The 18923-nt window shown below is 39.2% G+C and overlaps 1 protein-coding gene across 7 annotated transcripts in view; it reads left to right on the forward strand.

Moving 5' to 3' along the window:
- The window catches only part of CLASP1 (cytoplasmic linker associated protein 1), a 246209-nt gene that overhangs the window by 162072 nt on the left and 65214 nt on the right, over positions 1–18923 (forward strand). For all 7 annotated transcript variants that reach the window (XM_067549649.1, XM_067549648.1, XM_067549650.1 and 4 more), the window contains one exon: positions 18016–18119. In XM_067549649.1, the coding sequence (XP_067405750.1) occupies positions 18016–18119 (104 nt within the window). The remainder of the gene's footprint in view (positions 1–18015; positions 18120–18923) is intronic.

Raw genomic sequence — 18923 nt, forward strand, 5'->3', positions numbered from 1 at the left:
CACATTATATGGACTATTTTAAAACAGTCATTATCTGAAGGAAATTTATTTTGCCTAACTCACTCTTGGGTTTTCTGCATTCAAGTAAATTATGGGAGCCTTGGAGAATTTGCTATAAAAGTGTAATTTATATCCCCATGCAAAAATCATCCCCTGCAAAAATCATCAGTGCTCGGTCCTTGAGAGTGCAAGGACTCTGTCAAATCTGTCAGTCTTTTCTTTCCTTCTCGGTAGATGTTTGAAGCCTATTGTTTTGGGCTATTGTTGGAAACAGGCTGGTTTTTGAGTTTTGTATTGGTTTAATACTCAAATGCAGAAACTGCAGTTTTATTGGACCTTCAAAAAAACTGGACACTATACAATGTAATAACTTCTGTTTGGGTTGAGCTATATTTTGAAACTTAATCTTTAAAATCTCACAGTCCTCTTTTCAATACCTTCCCCATGTATTCATTACCTTGTAATTTAGTTGTTAAATTATTTTATATTTTACTTTGTCAGGAGGCTCAGGTCCTTTTTACCCCCGTCACCAATAGAGCTGTCCATTTAATCAAATAGCACCTCCCATCCAGTGCATCCTAAGCTTATTGATAGGCTCTCTCCAACTCTGATTCAGCAAGGGTCTTAAGTATGTTCAGCAAGTGAGTAGTTCATTGGCTTCAATGGGACTTACTCTTATGCTTAACATTATGCACATGCTTAACTACTGTGCTGAATTGGAGCCTTATGGTAAATGGCTTGGTTTTCAATTGTGCCGAGCGCTTGCAGCTGTCTTGGGTGTTCATCAGTGTTGAAAAATCAGACCATTAGAGCACTGGAACTTGGGATTTCTGGATCCTATTCTTGGCTCAGCCACTGACTTGTGTGGTTTCTGCGTAAGTAATTTAGGGCCAGATTGTGACCGGCCTGTGTTGTGTATACCAGAGAGGGAGGATGCCAGGAACTCACCTCCTCTTGCACCACCACCAGGATACTCCATGCAAAGGCCATCCACAAGGGCAGATTTTGTGCTCCTCTGAGGGCAAAGACTTTGTGAGGTTAGTAGTGGTAGTGGCACTAGCCCCCAAAAGGAGCACGGAATCAGGGCCATAGTCCTTGCCTGGCCTCTTTCCCCTTCGCTATTGGCAGAGGGGGTAGCAGTTTTGTAGCAGTTCCTTTTATTTGATGGGGAACTGTGGGATGTACTCTGCCTTTGTGAGTTAGATGTCTCTTGGAGATTCTACTGGGACGGTCAGGCTTCCTGCCACCCCCAATATTGGGCTCTGCCTGTAAGGGGCAATGGAGCTGTACAGTGGGGAAGACATCCTTCATTACCTCATTACATAAAGGAAATTCATCTGATATTGAAGGGCACCTGCTTCAAGCTAGTTCTGTAGGAAGACCAGTGTTGCCTGTGCTTCAGAATATTCTATGTCTCTTGGTTAGCATTACACTGAGTTAATGCTGTGAGGTTAACAACCCACTTCTCTTTGGAGAGTTGCATTTTAAAATAATATGGCTAAGCTGCTATACAATCCACTGGCGATGAATCTGGGAGCTGAGTAGCTAAATTCCCAGTCGGATTCTAAGAGGGTCATAGATATTCCAGGATAAAGTTGGTTCTGCTTCAGAATGTTAGCTGATGAACTCATGGGTAGTAGGCCCAGTTCACCATCAAAATGACGCAACTTCCTCTCCCCAGAGCTTTTAAGGGCTCAGCCAACATTTGTCTACTACAACGAACAAGGCAGTTCTTGAACTAGGCTGCCAGCCCTACTCTGCCTCTTTGCCCTGGGTACTATCTGGGGGTTGTTTAAGCAGAGCCTTTGAGGTGATTCAGCTGCTGCAAAGGGGACAGCGTGGATCTCAGCACTGTGCCCTGAATATCTACTTGATCTGTGATTTGTATAAGTTTCAGGTGTCTTGCATAAATCATATGGAAAACCAAGGAGATGGGCCAAATCCTACTGGTGGTGTTCACATGAATCAATCCTTTGGCTTCTCCAGGAGTATCTGCATGAGTCAAGCAAGCAGGGTTTGGCCCACTATTGCCATATATCTTTCTGATTAACTGAGCTGACAACTTCCTCCGTAAACCTCTTTAGTTGAGATTGGAAAGTTTGTGGTAGACAGAAGGCCTCTGGGAACTATTGAGAGCACTCAAAGTCACGCTGAAGGCTGGCCCACGGTATGTTGATGGGTGCCCAAGGTGAATTTTTTTTTTTTATTTTTAAAGAGGGCCCCACTTCTCTGAGTTGAAATCGCAGATCCCACTATCTTCCTCTGTATCCATCTATCCCTTATCATTTTGTCTCCCCCAGCTCTTTAGTTTTTCCTCATTTTGGATCTTGTCTTCCACCAGCTGGCTGCCTGCCTTGCGGCCCATACTTTTTGGCATGGGATGGTGAAGTCAGGCCTTCCCGCTGTCTGTCCTTTCTGGCTGGATGACTTCTTCCTGCAGACAGACTTCCTTCTGAATCATGGCAACCCCTGAAATGTGGCATCCTGTACAGCCACTATCTGTCTTATACCTAAAATGACCCCAGTTCAAGGCAATGGAGATCTGCAGGGCAAATCCCTGGGAGTTCACGTCATTTTTTTTTTCCGTGGTCTTTCCATTCTTGTCACTCATTCTCTTTCCCTTGTGTATGTATCTCTGTCCAGCAACATATGTCTCATATTTAAATATCACTCATTACACTAGGAAATCAGAATACAATTTTGTTGTTGTTGTTGCTTGGATATTGTTTGTGTCTAGTGGGTGGCATCACATCTCAGTATTCTGTTTTGATTTGTAGTATCCAAGAGTACAAATGCCTCATACTGCATGCAGGCTTTTTAATCTCTTAATAAAGAAAAATGTGTTACTTGTGTCATTCATTCTGTAATGGTCATGTCTGTCCCGCTGAGAATATTTGCTAGGCCTAGGATGCTTAAATCAGGAAGAAGACTGACAGATGAAAGCTACATTTCATGAAAGTGCTTGTGATAAATGAATGCCTGTGCAAATTTTATCCATGTGAAGGCTGCCAAGATTTACATGTAAGCATATGATCCAAGAGTGAATAGTCCTAATTTCCGAGAACCCCACAGTTTCAAGTAAGTATATTTCTCATGTAGATTTATGTTTGGTAGTTTTCCTTTTTGCCCATAGCTCAGTCTTAAGCTTCCTGTTCCTGCCATATATTTTCTTTGATCTGAGGCGTCTGTATTTTTTGGCCTAATTTCATTCACCCCATGATAATCCTACTTACTATAACACCACCACTCTATCTCATTCATAACTTTCTTTGCTTCTAGGCATGGTGGTGTTATAATCAAGTTGGTCTGTAGTTCATCTTGTACTGTTCAACATCAAAGTTCAGACATCAAAACCATTAATTCATCAAACAAATGTTTGAGCTGGGTTTTGGAAAACTGAGGGATTTGAGAAACCACGGATCTAGCAACAGTTTTTATCTGAATTTCTTACTCTATATGAAAAGGATTCTATTTTGTCCTGTACTGTTTATACTTCAAGGGATACTGTGACGAATGATAGGCTCAGCATTTAACTGATCATATAAAAACAGATGATTTACTCCGACTCTGTTCTCTTTATCCCTAAGATTCTGTTATTCAATAATGAGGGCTGCAAAATATTTAATTTATTATCACATTCCTTGATGACTCTACAAAAATAGTTCCAGGGTCCTACATTTTTCCATTACCACAACTGTTTGCACTGCCCCCCAGCCTATTCTATCTGTGAGCAGACAGTATAAACATTTATAAGAATCTGCACTCCAAGGCATACATAAGGCATAATTTTGCAAATGTGAATATCCCGCTGGGTGCTAAGGATGGAGCAGACAGGCAAAGTAGGTGACAGCACTATAGTATTTGCATCTCTGCACCCTTGCCATCCAAATCAAAGCTAAAGGGTCTGATTTTTAGCCCAGGCACTGTGGACAGTTCCTATTGAGATTCATGGTTCTCAACCTATTTACTATTGTGGACCACAGCTGTATGCTGATTGGGCCGCAGGTTGAGAACCACTGCATAGCCTTTCCGAACTACTCATTTAAAAGTTGCTACTCTCATTTCCAAAGACTGGTACAGTGAAGAGGCCCTGTACAATCATTAAATTATTCAAGATAAACTCTCAACACTTAATTGTAATTCAGTTTTCTCTTTGTTACCTGTACAAATCTGATACAGTGCATTCTCTTTTATGTATAACTAATTTATGAGTCATTGGCAAGTTGCTGCCTTATCCAAATAAAATAGGGTTTACAAAGGAATAATTCAGTTATGGTTTATGTGAGGCAGTTTTGTTGTTCAGTTTTTACCCCATACTTAAATTATCCAAATATTTACTCTTAACCGAGTAACCTTCATGGGGCCCAGTTCTTCTCTACTTATTCAGGCAAAACTCTCACTGAAGTTGATAGGCCAGTTTTGATCTTGGTTACTGATCTGAATACATCTTCAATGGAGTGACTGTGCAGAATGATCAGTGTGACTGAGATCTGAATCTGGCCCAGGGAGAGTTTTGCTGGAGAAATAAGTGCACGATAAGGCCATTTGGATAGATATGTTTGGGTAATAAAAATTAGGCAGCTTTTGGTAACAGGACAGAAACCATTGAAACTCGTGTCTTAAAATTAAAACTGCTTTGTAAGCCTCTCTATTCATAATATTTTTCAAGGGGGAACTTACCTCTGTAAATCTGTACACTTCAATGTCTTGTTTCCCCAAGAAATTTGATCATGAGAAAACTATCCTTGCAAGAGCCAAACATGCTTAGAAATGGCTTTCTCCTTTATGACAATTTTTTTAATAATTCTGATCATGTTACAAACTCTTCCCCCTTCTTCTAAAAGGCAGTTTTTCTTGTAATTAAGCAAATATTCTTCCAGAAAGGTTTCTTTTTGCCTCAGCTGTTTTGCATGCTTCTGTAGCAGTAGAGCTCAGCCTCTCTTTTAAATGAATGAAGATCTTCTGCTCTACTCAAATAACAAAGCTTGGATTGCTTGAGAGAAAAGCATAGTGCCAGCCAGACATTCAATGATGCTGAAACGTCAGGTTAAAAACAGAGCCCAGCATGTAACACAGTTGGTTTGTGAAAAGCCTGAGGTGGCTGTTGCAGATGATAATTACTAATGTAATAATTATCTTAACTAACAGAAATGTGACTTGAATTGATAAGCTGTCTGTCCTCATTAAACTTGTTCACCTTCTCTGAAACTCTCCATGCTGCATGCTAGCACGGAGCAGCCGTATCCCCCGACCCAGCATGAGTCAGGGGTGCAGCCGCAATACCAGCCGTGAGAGCAGTCGAGATACAAGCCCTGCTCGGGGCTTTCCTCCACTTGGTGAGTACATGTAGGCATTGGAGCTTTAAGGATTGATTTCCCTTTCCCCATTCCGAATGTCTGTTCAAGACACTGCCAGGTGGAATGAGCTGGTTTCCTTCCTCTGTTCACTTCGTTACACTCCCCCTTTCCAGCCCTGCTCCCTTTTTGTTCTCTTCTGCATGTTTCAATTCTGGTTTTCTGTGTTTTCTTTTAGTAGAAAGTCCCTTGATCTTAAACTCCTGTGATAATTTCAATTTATTTACGTCCATTTGTACAGACCTTGGTTGTGTTTCACCTAAAAAGACTTTTCCAGTGTTTTTGATGGATAACTATGAAAGCAATTCTACTTGTACACCTCAGAGTGTGGTTAACAGCACCACAAAGCCTATTACAGAGTGGCTTTAATTATACACAAACTGATCTTAAAGCTAGGTACAATAAGAGAAACAATAATTTCACACGAAGCCCCAATTAAGAGATCAAAATTCTTTTTATTTAAAGGTTTTATACAGTGCCGCCAGTCACTGATTTGTAAATTGGACGTGCCATTCTGAAGCAAATGAACATCTTGAGCTCTCTGAAAGGTTGAGGACTGTCATTCAGTTTAAACATACAGTACAAATATAAAATCTCATTACAGTCTATTGAATGTAGACATTTTTTTTCTCCATAAGTCTGAAACAGCAGGATAGTTAATGTTTCTGATCAAATGCCACATCATATCCAGCAGGCAACATTATCTGTTGTACAAAAGCTTTGTTTGTCATCTCAGAACAAAATACAGTTGATCTCTGAGGCCTCTCTGTTTACTTAGGAATCCTATAGCTATGGGTCTGGTTTTCAAAGTGGGAGTAAGAAATTATTATGGAGTCAATCTGGCAGGCTTGGTGTGTAAAAAAGGCTACAGGTTCTAGTTTATAACTGGTGACATAGTACAACTGTATGGGGTAATATGTAAGTGGAGCACAGGATACACATTTGGGCTTGATTTAACTTTAATTTACAGAATTGGAAGCAAGAGTTGCATAAGGTAAATGACCGAGGTATTTGTGGATAATGCGCTCCAGTCAGACTGGGAAGGGTGACAGAACAAGATGGGCAAAAGGCTCCTCTTTGGTCCTCAACTCTGGTAATTTTTCTCTTCCTGTGTTTGTACAGCATGAGCCTTATGTCTGTGGGGAGAGTGAAATATGAAAGTCAAGATTTACAAGTGTAGATCTGAGGATAACTGCTCAGTGATAGGAAGAAAGTACTCGGACAATGTGCTTTATTGTGGAGTACTATTCTAAATCCATTAAATTGCCATTACTCTGAAATTTCATTGACAATTGACTAACTTGTTATACTTCCTGATTAATCTTATCTTTGGAACTGTATAAGTGGTGTTTCCATGACTAGTTGTTTCATTTAATCTCAGGTTATTTATTTAGGACTTGATCCAATTCTTAGTGCAGTCAATGGAAAGACTCAGATTGTCATCAATTGGGAGTTGGATGCGTCTGCTCCCATTTGAAATCAACGGCAAAATTCCCATTGACTTTAATGGAAGTACAATTGAACCCTTAGCTTAATCTAAAAAATGGTGTTTTTTTAAAGAGGCTTCATTAGGAATTTTTTTTCCTCTCACGCTTTTCCCTGATATTTAGCTATCTACTCAAAATGTTAATGTGAACTGGAATACTTAAGCATCTTGTCCCAATACTTTGGACTTGTTTTTCATTAGATAATGTAGTTAAGATTTTTTTCAGTTTGAAAGGGGAATTGTGGAAATTCCCCCTCCCCCCTCCTATTTTTTTAAATATATCTTTACAAAACTGAGTTAGATCAGAAATAATTTTGGGAGAAATTTACCCTAAAAAAAATGGACCAAATCCTGTAACTCTAAGTGGTCCTGTTGAAGTCGATGGTACTATATGCACGTTATTAAAAATTGAGGGGAGCGAGGAAAGAATGTAAATGTTTAAACCATATTGTTTGAAAATCGTTCTCAAGCCAAGTTGTGAAATCACGATTCCAAGTAACACATGGAACTGCTGTTGAGATAGGGTCTGATCAAAGTCCATTAGACAATGTCTATGGAAAGACTTCTGTTGTCTTCACTGAACTTTGGATCAGACCCATAAGAATACATGCCTCCTAGCTGAGATCAGAATTGTGTTTGGTGACTTCTGCAACAGCATTTCTGTTGTTGACACTTTTTTCTCATCTTGATCTTTAGATCTAAAATGTGACCCTTGAACTATTGCAGGGAGTTTGCAGTGACTTCTCTCTACAGGATGAGCAAACAATAGTTCTTAAGGCATCAGCATGGATATCCTTTGCTGATGCCATTTTCTGGTACTGCATCATATATCTGACCTTTCTTAGACCCCTAGGTTCAGATCACACTTATTTCTGTTTTGAATAATGTGTTTTACCCAGAATAAAGTACATTACCACAGAAGTTTTTTTTTAAAAGAAACTGATAGTGGGTTAGTATCTCTGTATTCATGTTTCAAATGGGTTCTGATGTATGGTATGTATTTGGCCACACATTGCTTAGATATTAATATGAAGATGCATAGTTTTCTCAGGTTTTGAAGACAATTGGACATAAAAAGCTATCCTGTATTACACCAATATATTTATGAAGAAGGCCGTTTGGTTAGCATTCTATAAAGTAATTGCTGATATGATCATACATATCCAGTTGTGACAAGGCATTGGTGTTAGTGAAAATATATGGGTATATACTGAAATGCAGTGTTTTATTTGGAGCTGCAGGTTGATCTAAGTGAAAAATATTATATTAAAGGTGTGTGATTATTGTATTCAAAATAAAGCAACTGCATAAAAATGTCACCTTCTTATTCACTTCTGCTCCCAGTGAACTAAATGCTACCCGCTGGTATGCTTATAAAAACTGACATTGGTAACCATGTGATTCCATAAGTGTAACTGAGGGCAGAGTTTGGCCCAAGGGAAAGTGTCTACTTGCTTTACTGTTCAGAGCAAGGTTTTTGCTTTGGTAGCACTGGGGAGCAACAGCGGAAGATTGAGATCATTTCCTGATCCGATGCATGAGTCAACCATAAAATCACGAGCTCTGTTCTGTCTGCAGTATCTTAAATGCTAGTGAAAAGTGGACGCCAACTTAATTATCAGATCCCAGGCTGAGTTTATGGTGCTAGCAGGTAGAAGGGGTCATGTTTTGATTTATAAATGGAGCCAATTTTATAATGGAGCCAGTGAGAGATAATAAATAAGCAACCCAGTAGACACTACTTTTATAGTTACGTTTCTGAGATCAACTATATCCTCTTTAGATGATGCTGTTTTGGATAAACGAGTTGGATGGGGCATGCATGGTTTCAGCGATAACTTATTACACTCAATGACATTATGTTGGTATTAGTGTACACTGTAAGTTTGCATTTTAGTGAAAGTATATTAGTCGAAACCTCAAAAATATAATAGTGGAAATACCTCCTTCAGGTCCTTGAGCCAAAGATTAACACATTGAGCCAAATCCTCAGCTGCTATAGATCGGCCACTGAATTCAGTGAAGCTATGCTGATTTATGGCAGCTGAAGATCTGCCCCATACATTGATTAAGTTATATACTGCAAAATATGTATACAAATTATTTGAATTTATATTTGATTACTTTTTTGGATGATTTATTACACAGATGAAAAATAGTTAATTTAAAATGTAACATTGCATGTGGTAGCCTGGGGATTATCAGTTCCCTGAGTAAATTTTCTTATAGAAACCGCTACAGAAAAAAATAGACAGAGAATTCCAGAGTAAAAAGAAACCAGCATAATTGTTGTACGATCAATTTATTTGTCTACTGTATTTTCACTGAAATTGCTGTCACAAATTGGAATACGTGCCTAAATTCATAAACTTTGTGCTGTAGAATTATTACCTGAAAAAGATGTTCATATATCAGTTTAAGCCAAAACTATGGGACTCTGCCAGGGTATTTTTTATTGAATTCAGTAACATTTTCATAGAAACACTAATTAGTTTGGTTTTTGAACACAGTGGTCTGACCCAAGTACCAGTTGGCAGAGGGCACTGAGGTACAAAGGGGTACAGGGATCCTCAGGGTTCACCAACATAATGTCATGGATGCACTCTTAAGAAAGGCTGTTTCATATGAGTTGTCCTAGCCAGTGCTTAATTTGAAATGAAAGAGATTTCAGGGCTCAAGCAATTGGGTGCCAGGTATAAAGGAATCTTTTTACATTCATAATTGATGCAGCAAGGCCAGAGGTGCCGGGGCTGTGAAGTGCCAAGCCTAGAGATGCCGGGACTCATCCCTGGCAAGCCTTGGCACAAATTAAGCACTGGTCCTAGCCATTGTGAGATATATCTACAGAGAGCATGTGAGGAGTTTTGTATATATGCTGAAAATTACGTAATCTAAGGGCTAGTCTACACTTAAAACTTACAGCGTCGCAGCTGTATCGGTACAGCTGTGTTGCTGTAAGAGCATTTATGTAGCCATGTACGTTGATGGGAGAGAGTTCTCCCGTTGGCATAATAAAACCACCTAAGTGAGCAGTGATAGCTATGTTAGTGGGATAGCACCTCCCACTGACAGCGCTGTCCACACAAGCGCTTATGCCGGCAAAATTTATGTCACTCAGGGTGGTGTTTTTTCACCTAGGGAGGTGGTGGAACCTAGGGAAGTGGTGGAAGCTCCATCTTTAGAGGTTTTTAAACTGTGGCTTGACAAAGCCCTGGCTGGGATGATTTAGCTGAGGTTAGTCCTGCTTTGAGCAGGGGGTTGGACTAGATGACCTCCTGAGGTCCCTTCCAACTCTAATATTCTATGATTCTATGATTAAGGCTGTGAAAATCTTCACACCCTGTGCAAGGTAGTTAAGCTGACCTAAGTGCCAGAGTAGACTCTGTTAGGTAAATGGAAGAATTCTTTCATCTACCTAGCTACTGCCTCTTGGAGAGGTGGATTTACGATAGCAAGAGAAGAACCCCTTCCATCATTGTAGTAAGTGCTTGCACTGCAACAGCGCACCTGCAACTGTGCCGCTATAGTGTTTCTAGTGTAGATGTACCGTATCAGGAAGAGGTAAACAGCAGGTGTAGAGAGGGAACCCATCTTGAGGTGTACCTCAAAAGTCTGTTCTTGTATATTTAGGGGTGAAGAGACCCTGACATCCTTCCTAGCGTCCCTTCCTAGGGAGTAAGCAGACAGTGTTTACTTCATGAAAAAGGGATCTCAACCAGGCTTGGTTGAAAACACTTGAGAAGTTTTGGAAAGAATCTTCTTTAGATGGGAAGATAACGTTTGCTAAGTTTATGCTTTAGAATGTGTGTTACGATGTTTTATATGTAGCCATTTGTTCCCATCTCAAACAGGTTTTTCTTTGAACCTCTGTTCTTTCTTAAGTAAATTTGCATGTGTTTTATAATTCAACTCAAGTCCTGTGTGTATTACAGGAGCAGTGATCTAAGATAAATCGGGTAAACTGTGGTGAACTTCTCCTTTGGAAACAGATGATCTGGGATTTCTCTGGGTATCCAGTGATCATGGGCTGGATACCACAGGGGGCTCAGGGGCTGGAGTGCATCTGTTGTCAACCTGCAAGGCAAAAACAGGGCTGGTGTAGCCCAGAAGAGAATGCTTGAGTAGCTGACAGGCTGGTTGTGTTAGAGCGCTAACACTTAGCAGGTACTAGTAAGGCTCCCTCGCTCTGGGGAGAGGTGGTAACAAGGTGACTCACAGTCTGGGGTGCTGCAAGAAATGTCCCAAAGTGTATTTGTGCTCACACTGGTAAAGGGGAATTTGTATATCACTGGACTCGACTAAATACAAAAATCCTGTGTTAACGTGATGTTACAGTCATTATAATGCTAAAGCCCTGATCTTTCGAGTGGCTGCGCATGGCCCCCATGATGTCACTGGGGCTCTGTGTGGGTGTAAATGTCTGTCTGCACTGAGCAGCTTGCAGGACTGGGATCTAAATCAGGAAATGCAGAAGATAAAGTTCCCTCAGTAATGTTAACTTGGCCACATTGCTTAAGTATAGATATTTTGTATTCCTATGTTTCTTCTTAGGCCCTGATCCTTCATGGGATCTATACAGGCACAAAGAGGGTCTGCCTTGTGAAGCTTAATATGCAACTTTTTACTGATCCTGCAAACCTTACTTTCATGAATCATTTCTGATGTCACTTGAATAAATGCATAGGGCCTCAGGCTCCATTTTTACAGACTGCCTTGCACACCCTGAATATCTTCTGGCCAAGTTCCCATCGCTGTGAGAAATTTATTTTTTTAAAAATTTTTCCCAATTTTTTTGTTTTTTTTTTTACTGTGTAATTTTAATGTTCCATTTACGAATGTTTGGCAGTTAAATCGAAAAATCCTTTGAGTTCGTGTAATGTGCATGTATGTGCACCATTGACAAAGGGTATATATCTTTGCTTTATAAATTGTGAACCATGTTCAAATGTAGCTTGCTTCAAATACTAATCCTGACGATCAAACAATAAGGCCTTCAGTGGGACTATTGTATTGATTGAGGATTACTCATATAAGAGGAGTGCAGAATCAGGCCTGTATTTTAGAGTTTCTAGACTCAGCTGTTTTTGAGTTATGCGAGCACAGCATTGCTAGACGTATGGGAAAAATCTCATTAAAATTGCATAATTCAGAAATGGCAGAATCCAGTTTTCTGCTGTAACAGAATTTGTAAAGAAGTTATGAACCACTGAAAATTGGGACTAAAGTGAAAGCTGGAATTCAATCTTAACTACAGCCATTGTTACTATATAAAGATCTGTTGCTATAACATTTTATGTGTGTGTGTATATATAATACTTTCTCTCTATACACACATACATATGTGTGTGTGTGTAACATATTTACACAATAACTATATACAAAAATGTTACAGCAATATTGCTCTCATAGGCACAGTGGCTATAGTGTGTGTATGTGTGTGTGTCTGTATACAACTAAAATATTTAACAAAAGAACTATGCACAATGGCTGATTTATTTCCCTGTATGACTTCTTACACTTTTGTGACAACTCATTCCACTCAAATTGGTCTTGTTATTAACATTTTCTTGTACATAGAGTAGAATATTGTGAAAAATACTTGCAAGCACAATTTCTAGTCATTCATCTTGGTTTTACTTTGAGATTTAGATTGATCACATCTAAATCCTGTTAGGGGATTAAATGTTCCACATTCTCATACTAGCTGTTTTTAGGATCTGTGGTTCTGGGACATGACTGGCACTCACCGATCTTTGCTGAACCGCACACAGATTGGCACTCTTAAAAACAATGTACTTGTTTGTCACACATTGTGTTTGTGGTTGTGGGGGAAAGGAGGAAGCTGCCGATGGAGATTTTGCCTTGGGGCTTGCACTGTACTTGTTGCGCATTCATATGCGGCATCATTTCCTTTCACTATAAAACGCCCATGTTGGTGGTAGTCGTGTGCATCCTTTATGGACTGTGGCATTTTCTGTCTTGAGTACTTGTGTGTTAATCCTGTGGGTGTTGCCGTTCCTTTTACTTGCAGCTTCTCGACGTCATTCCAGGTCCACTAGTGCTCTCTCCACTGCTGATTCTGTTGGGCAGTCAGGTGAACAAGTGCTAACTGCATGAATCTGCTTCTTAATCTAGTCTTGTTTTACAACCATTTTAACATTTGCTGTCATGCGTATCAGCCAGCACTTGGCATGTGCTTTTCATCACTGTGGGGTTTTTTATTTAACATGCTTTTTTATTTTAATTTATTGAATGTTTTTAATTTTGTTTATGTACTTTAGAAGCATCATGAGCAGCGTACAAACAAACAAAGGGTAATCCAGGACATTCTTAATTTCACCCTGCAAATTGATCAGCTGTGCAGCATGGGATAGATCCTGAGTGATGCTGAGCGCTTACAAGTCCCATTTATGTTAGTGGGAGTTGTAGGTGCTTGGGATCAGATCTTGCATGTTGTTGAGCATTCTCAAATCCCATCTAAGTCCATGGGAGTTAAGACCATTAAGTACCTTGCAGGATCCAGCCCCAGATGCATAAAAGCAACACAAAGTTAGCACTGGATGGGCTTTTTAAATGAAAATGGCAAATGTATCATTTTCCAATATAAAATTTTTAAGGCCTGGTCCAAACCTTATTCATGTCAAGGGAAAGACTCTCTTTAATGTCCTTATGCTTTAGATAAGGTCATTAATATTTAGATTTTAATGGTATAAATCCTGAGGTTCTTACTCGCCTTTTACTCAAACAAAATTCCTATTGAATGTGTGGGCCAAATCCTCAGATATTGAGCACATACTTCTTCTGTCTTTGAAATCAGCTGATTTTAGTGGGAGTTTTTCTTTAAAAAGAGCTGGGTGAGGCCTTCAAGATTTGGCTCAGTGGAAATTTAGCTGGCAAGAACTGAGTAAAAAGTGAGTGACAATTGCGGGAGTTGGCCCAATGTTATAGTTGCAAAACTGTCCTTTCCATAAAGCAGAGTGAAGGCATTAATGACATGACCGATTATTCAACTGTCCCCATTTTGACAGGTGTTTGAAATTCTCCTTACCTTAGGGTGAGGTTGAATTGAATGACTTATTTAACCCAAACCCTTGGAATAGATTCTTTATCTAGCAATTCTATAAAAAAAAAACCAACCAAATAAATAAATTAAAGTTGGACTGACTTTGACCTTTAGAATTTTATACAACAATTCAAATTCGATGCATTTCATAGAATAATTGAAATAATTGAAAAATTAAATTTCATTGTAATTCTAGACTACATGTTCCTCTTCCACTTACGAAATATGCTACATTTTTTAGCTCCTGTAAATTTGCACTGTGTATTATCAAACACAACACAGTAAATACATTTGTCCTGGAGAAGACTAAACCCTGTGGGAATTTTGCCTTCATACAAATGATAAAATCAGGCCACAAATATACCTGACTTCCCTTTTAAAAAATGAACTAAAGATGGAATTTGCAAAGGAGCCTAAGTGAGTTATGCTCCCAAATCCCACTGAATTTCCTTGGGAATTGAGTGCCCAACTTCTTTACTCACCTTTGAAACCCTCAGCCATCATTTACGTAACGCCCTAAAAATCATAGAACCAAGTGTCAGACTTTTAAATCCTGTGCATCTTACTCACATAAGAAGCCCCACTGAAGTCAATTTACTTCTTGGAAGAGTAAGGTTTAATCCATAAGCAGGTTTCAGACACACTGTTCTGAATTGTAGGTAAGATATTTTACTAGTCTTTCAGTCTCGCTAGAGTTCTTCAGTACAATTGAAAAAAAAAATGGGTCTGAAATTGAGGTCCTTAGGGGCCCACTCAAGTAGCTCTTAAATAGGTATAATTCCCATTGAAATAAAAGGGAGCTATCACGCTCAAAGACAGCAAGGTTGGTGGTTTAAACTTACTTCATGTTACAAAGCTGTCCACAGCTTGGAAACACTGGCCCCAGTCCTGCTTTATGATACTGCCCATTTGGCGGTGTCAAAAGATGGCCCTTGCAGAATACCCTGATTGTTAGGGGGATCTCTAGCCAGTGCACAGCAGGCTCAGGTGAGGGGAGCAAAGATGCATGACCAGAGCACATTGTGCTCTGCCTGTTCTGTGCCAAAGTAATGATGCTGAGTCTTCTCTGAATTATGCCAGCAGCCAGGCATGTCCCCAGCACTGCCCGAAATTAGGCAGATGCAAAAGCTTCTATAGATACCTTTTGACACATGCCCTATCTTATTTCTGCACTAGGTGCAGGAACAGAGTATCAGGGAATGTTTTTGTGTTACATTTTTCAGTGACCTTTAAGTCTGTATCTCAGAGATTCCAGCAGTACTCTTGGAGCAGGATATATGCCAGCATGCCACATTGTACTTATTCTGATTTGTTTAAAAGCAGCTCCCTTTTGTTTATGTTTATGCTGGGTAATTTAAACTGGTTTACAACTGAATTATTTTGTCATTCTGTTGTTCATTAAAAACAGAAACTGTCTTCCCTTTTCTAATGCAACACTAAATTAACTTGCACACCAATGACACTCAAAGTGCTATGTGGTGATACCATTACCAAGAGACCCAATTCTGCTCTCAGTAACACCTGAGCAATGCTGTTTAAATCAGTTAGGTTTGCACAGATATAACTGAGAACACAATTTGCCTCAACATCTTCTGCCGTTTTGTTATCTGTCTGCATTTATGAAAACACTTGTGTCTTCTGTACACTTTCATAACATAAATCTATGTAGCAACACAGTTAGTTTGTATCATATATAATGCAGTGTCACCTTCTCTGCATTCCTACTAAAGGAGTTACAGATCTTTCCATTCTGGGGATGAAATTTCAATCAAGTATTTATAATGGTTGTGCAACTGAGTTCATTAAAAAAGGAGATAGTAATAACACATACAATTTTTATTTCCTTGTAAAAGTCATGATTTGATTACTTTTTGGCAGTAGTTTTAAAGAAATTTATTTTTTTCCCTTTTGTAATGTGTTTTGTAGAAAATGTGCTTGTTGTAAACTTAAAATGTTTGATCTGGTAATGCACTTCTGAAAGATAGTAGGAAACTCCTAACTCCTAAGTACCATCCGTCCACTTCTAAAAATAAATACAGAAACAATAAAGTCTTCAGCTTATCACTTGACAAAATATGTTTAAAAAATAACCCTCCTATTTTCCCATTCCTGGCCTAGTCCTGCAACCCTGTATAAACAAAGTCAGATTTAATTCCACTTGGAGTTTTGCCTGCGTAAAGACTACAGGTCTGAGCCCTTAAGAAATTAATTCAAGTAGTACACAAATCATTCTTCCCTGTGAGACAATTACACCTCTGTGTAGTTCTTTGAATAACTGTTAACAAGAATTTTTTCCCCTTTATAATTGATGTTTGCAAGAGGTTTCTGTACTGTAGAATTTAAAATGTAAATGTTAAGGTGTATAAAACAGCATAATTTTCTTATATTTAATTATTTCCCATTAAACGTTCACACTCGAAGAAGCTTCTGAATATAACATTTTACATTTGTTGCATGGAAGGATAGATACTATGTAGTTATATCACATACACATAATCATGTTCCTTTTTGGTCAAAGTTTTTTAATGGACAGAATATTTTTCCTTAGTTTAATATTAAATACAAAACACTTGTTAAAAAATCTTTGACTTGATCCTTTACTGCTGCCTTTTGCCCACTGGTCTTGTATTGTGTATGAACCAAATGCTGCTTAAATACCTCACAGATGGCCATACACATGTGCAGTTTGACCCTGCACCATTCATGCTAATGGGAAGTTTGCCATTGACGTAAATGGGAGCATTAGCAAGACCGTTCTCCACTAAGACAATATAAATGTATGTCCTGTGGAGATTACTCTGTCCAGGAGTATGAACAACATGCTCCGTCATTACTAAGTCCAAGCACAACCATGAATAAATATGCAGAACATGGCTCTGAACACCAGAAAGTCTTAAGTAGCTTATGTAATTGAAAGGCCTGCAGAGCAGCCTAGCCTCTGCTTTTCCGTTTTTTAAGTGGAGCCAGGGCGGGGCTACACTTCGTTCATTCCAGGCTCCCTCTGCTGTAGAAAATATTTATGAATAGTATGGGGCCAGAATTTGGCCCATGATAGGCAAATCCTGTGTCTGGCCCTGTGTCTGGCCCTGTGTCTGATCCCCCTTGAATGCTGACTGTACGCCTTTGGCTGACAGTATGTGTTTTAGTAGTAGGAATAATCCACATCTCCACAATAAGCCGTGTGCTGGGTTTTTGCTAAATGACATTATTATGCAAAGTCCTGGCAAATGATAAAGGAGGCCAAGCAATATTTTAGATGTAAATCACATGTTGGGCCCAATGCTGTTCATATTGAAATCACTGGGAGCTTTTCCATCTGATTCAAGATCACACCCTTTATTTACTTGCAAAAGAAAGAAATTGCAAGTTGATTTATGTTACCGTATTGAGGCCAAATTTCAGCCCAGTGCAAATTTAAACCAATTCCGGTAAAAGCATTAAATAACAAACATGGGATTGGAATCAGAGATAATCAGATGATAAGTGTTTCCCTTTTTTATAACTTCTTCTTCCCACATGAGAGGAAAAAACTCATCTAGTGGTTAGTAAAATCTTGAAACTTAAAATGTAAGAGCCCAAGCCTTTAATTTCAGTCAAATGACACATGTGAGTAGGAGCTGCTCGAATGAGAGAGTTGCAAGATCAGCACCTAATAGAATTTGTGAGTAGTGGAACTGTAGGCCCGATTCTTGCCTCATAAAAGTCAATGCAAGTTTTATATTTGAGTTCAATAAGAGCAGGATCAGGGCTCATATGTGTATGACCCATGAAACCAAAATAAAAGTAGGAAGGAGTTAATTTAAAAAGAGAGAGGGAGAGAGACAGGAAAAATAGATTCCATTCCCACCCATCTTGCAACAGTAAAATGTGCCTATGAAAATCAAACTTTGTGTCTCTGGTAGCCTAAATACTGTAGTTTGTTTGTAGTAATTTTGTTTTGAATACCATAGTGGCAAAATGTATCAGAGTGACGGATAAAATAAAATTTAGTGAAATGGTACTGTGGGTTCCTGAAGCCTTTCGTTGGGTTTTTCCTCGCCAGACACCTTATTAGGATTCAGAGTGAATGTGAATTCATTTAACAATCTCTTTCAATGTTGTCTTTTGTGCAGACCGGTTTGGACTCGGACAACCAGGCAGGATGCCTGCTTCTGTGAATGCCATGCGAGTCCTGAGTACAAGCACTGATCTGGAGGCTGCTGTAGCTGATGCTCTGGTAAGAGGAAAAAATACAAAATGCTACCGAGACCAGAAAGTGACTTAAAGTTCCTTGTACGTATGTTCTCCTCCTTTTTAATAGCTGTTGTTGTAAATGTGCCAGTCTCTGACACTGTGTAGATGTTTGATAATTGTATTTTGCATTTGGATGTATTGGCACCAATGCTACATTTCATTATAGAAATGATTTAATTCTCAGCAGTTGTTACCCAACAGGTGGAGATGCTTTAGTGTCACCGATGATGAATAGGTTAAATCATCCTTTTGTCTGTCATCTGGTTTTTGGAGAGGATATCCTGTGAGGTGCTGAGCTCCTTGAGAGAACTGCTCAGCAGCAGGAAGGACTGGGGTCCTAACTAAGCCTTATACAGTAAATTGCATGAGGATCTTTTGAGCATAATCCTAAAAAACCCAGGTCCTGTCTGCTGTGTGTGGAAAGCATTGTGATTTGCACCAATGTCTCTGCCCAGTATTTCTGGCACCTGGCTGAGCACTTTGAATAGGTAGTAGCTTGGCTTATCTCTAGTTCAGTATTAATGTATTAGTCACTCTGTAAAATGTAAATGTGTTTATTTAATGTGCCTCTAGAAACAAAGGCAGTTTAGTTTGTATTTTATATCCCCTTCTCCCTTGATTTTCCTTATCCCTGTTGAGTTATTTCCCTTTGCAAGCATTAGCTAAATTCCCTGGCATTTTTGAATCTTCTTGAAATGAAGGTTCCCCCTCCCCACCCCCGTGGCAAAATCCAGCAAATTTCTGCTGTTCATCCAGAAAGCATTCATTAACTTTTTGACACATTTAC

Source organism: Emydura macquarii, unplaced genomic scaffold (assembly GCF_026122565.2).
Source record: "Emydura macquarii macquarii isolate MOO-44397 ecotype Brisbane River unplaced genomic scaffold, CSIRO-AGI_Emac_v2 contig_1253, whole genome shotgun sequence".
NCBI lineage: Eukaryota > Metazoa > Chordata > Testudines > Chelidae > Emydura > Emydura macquarii.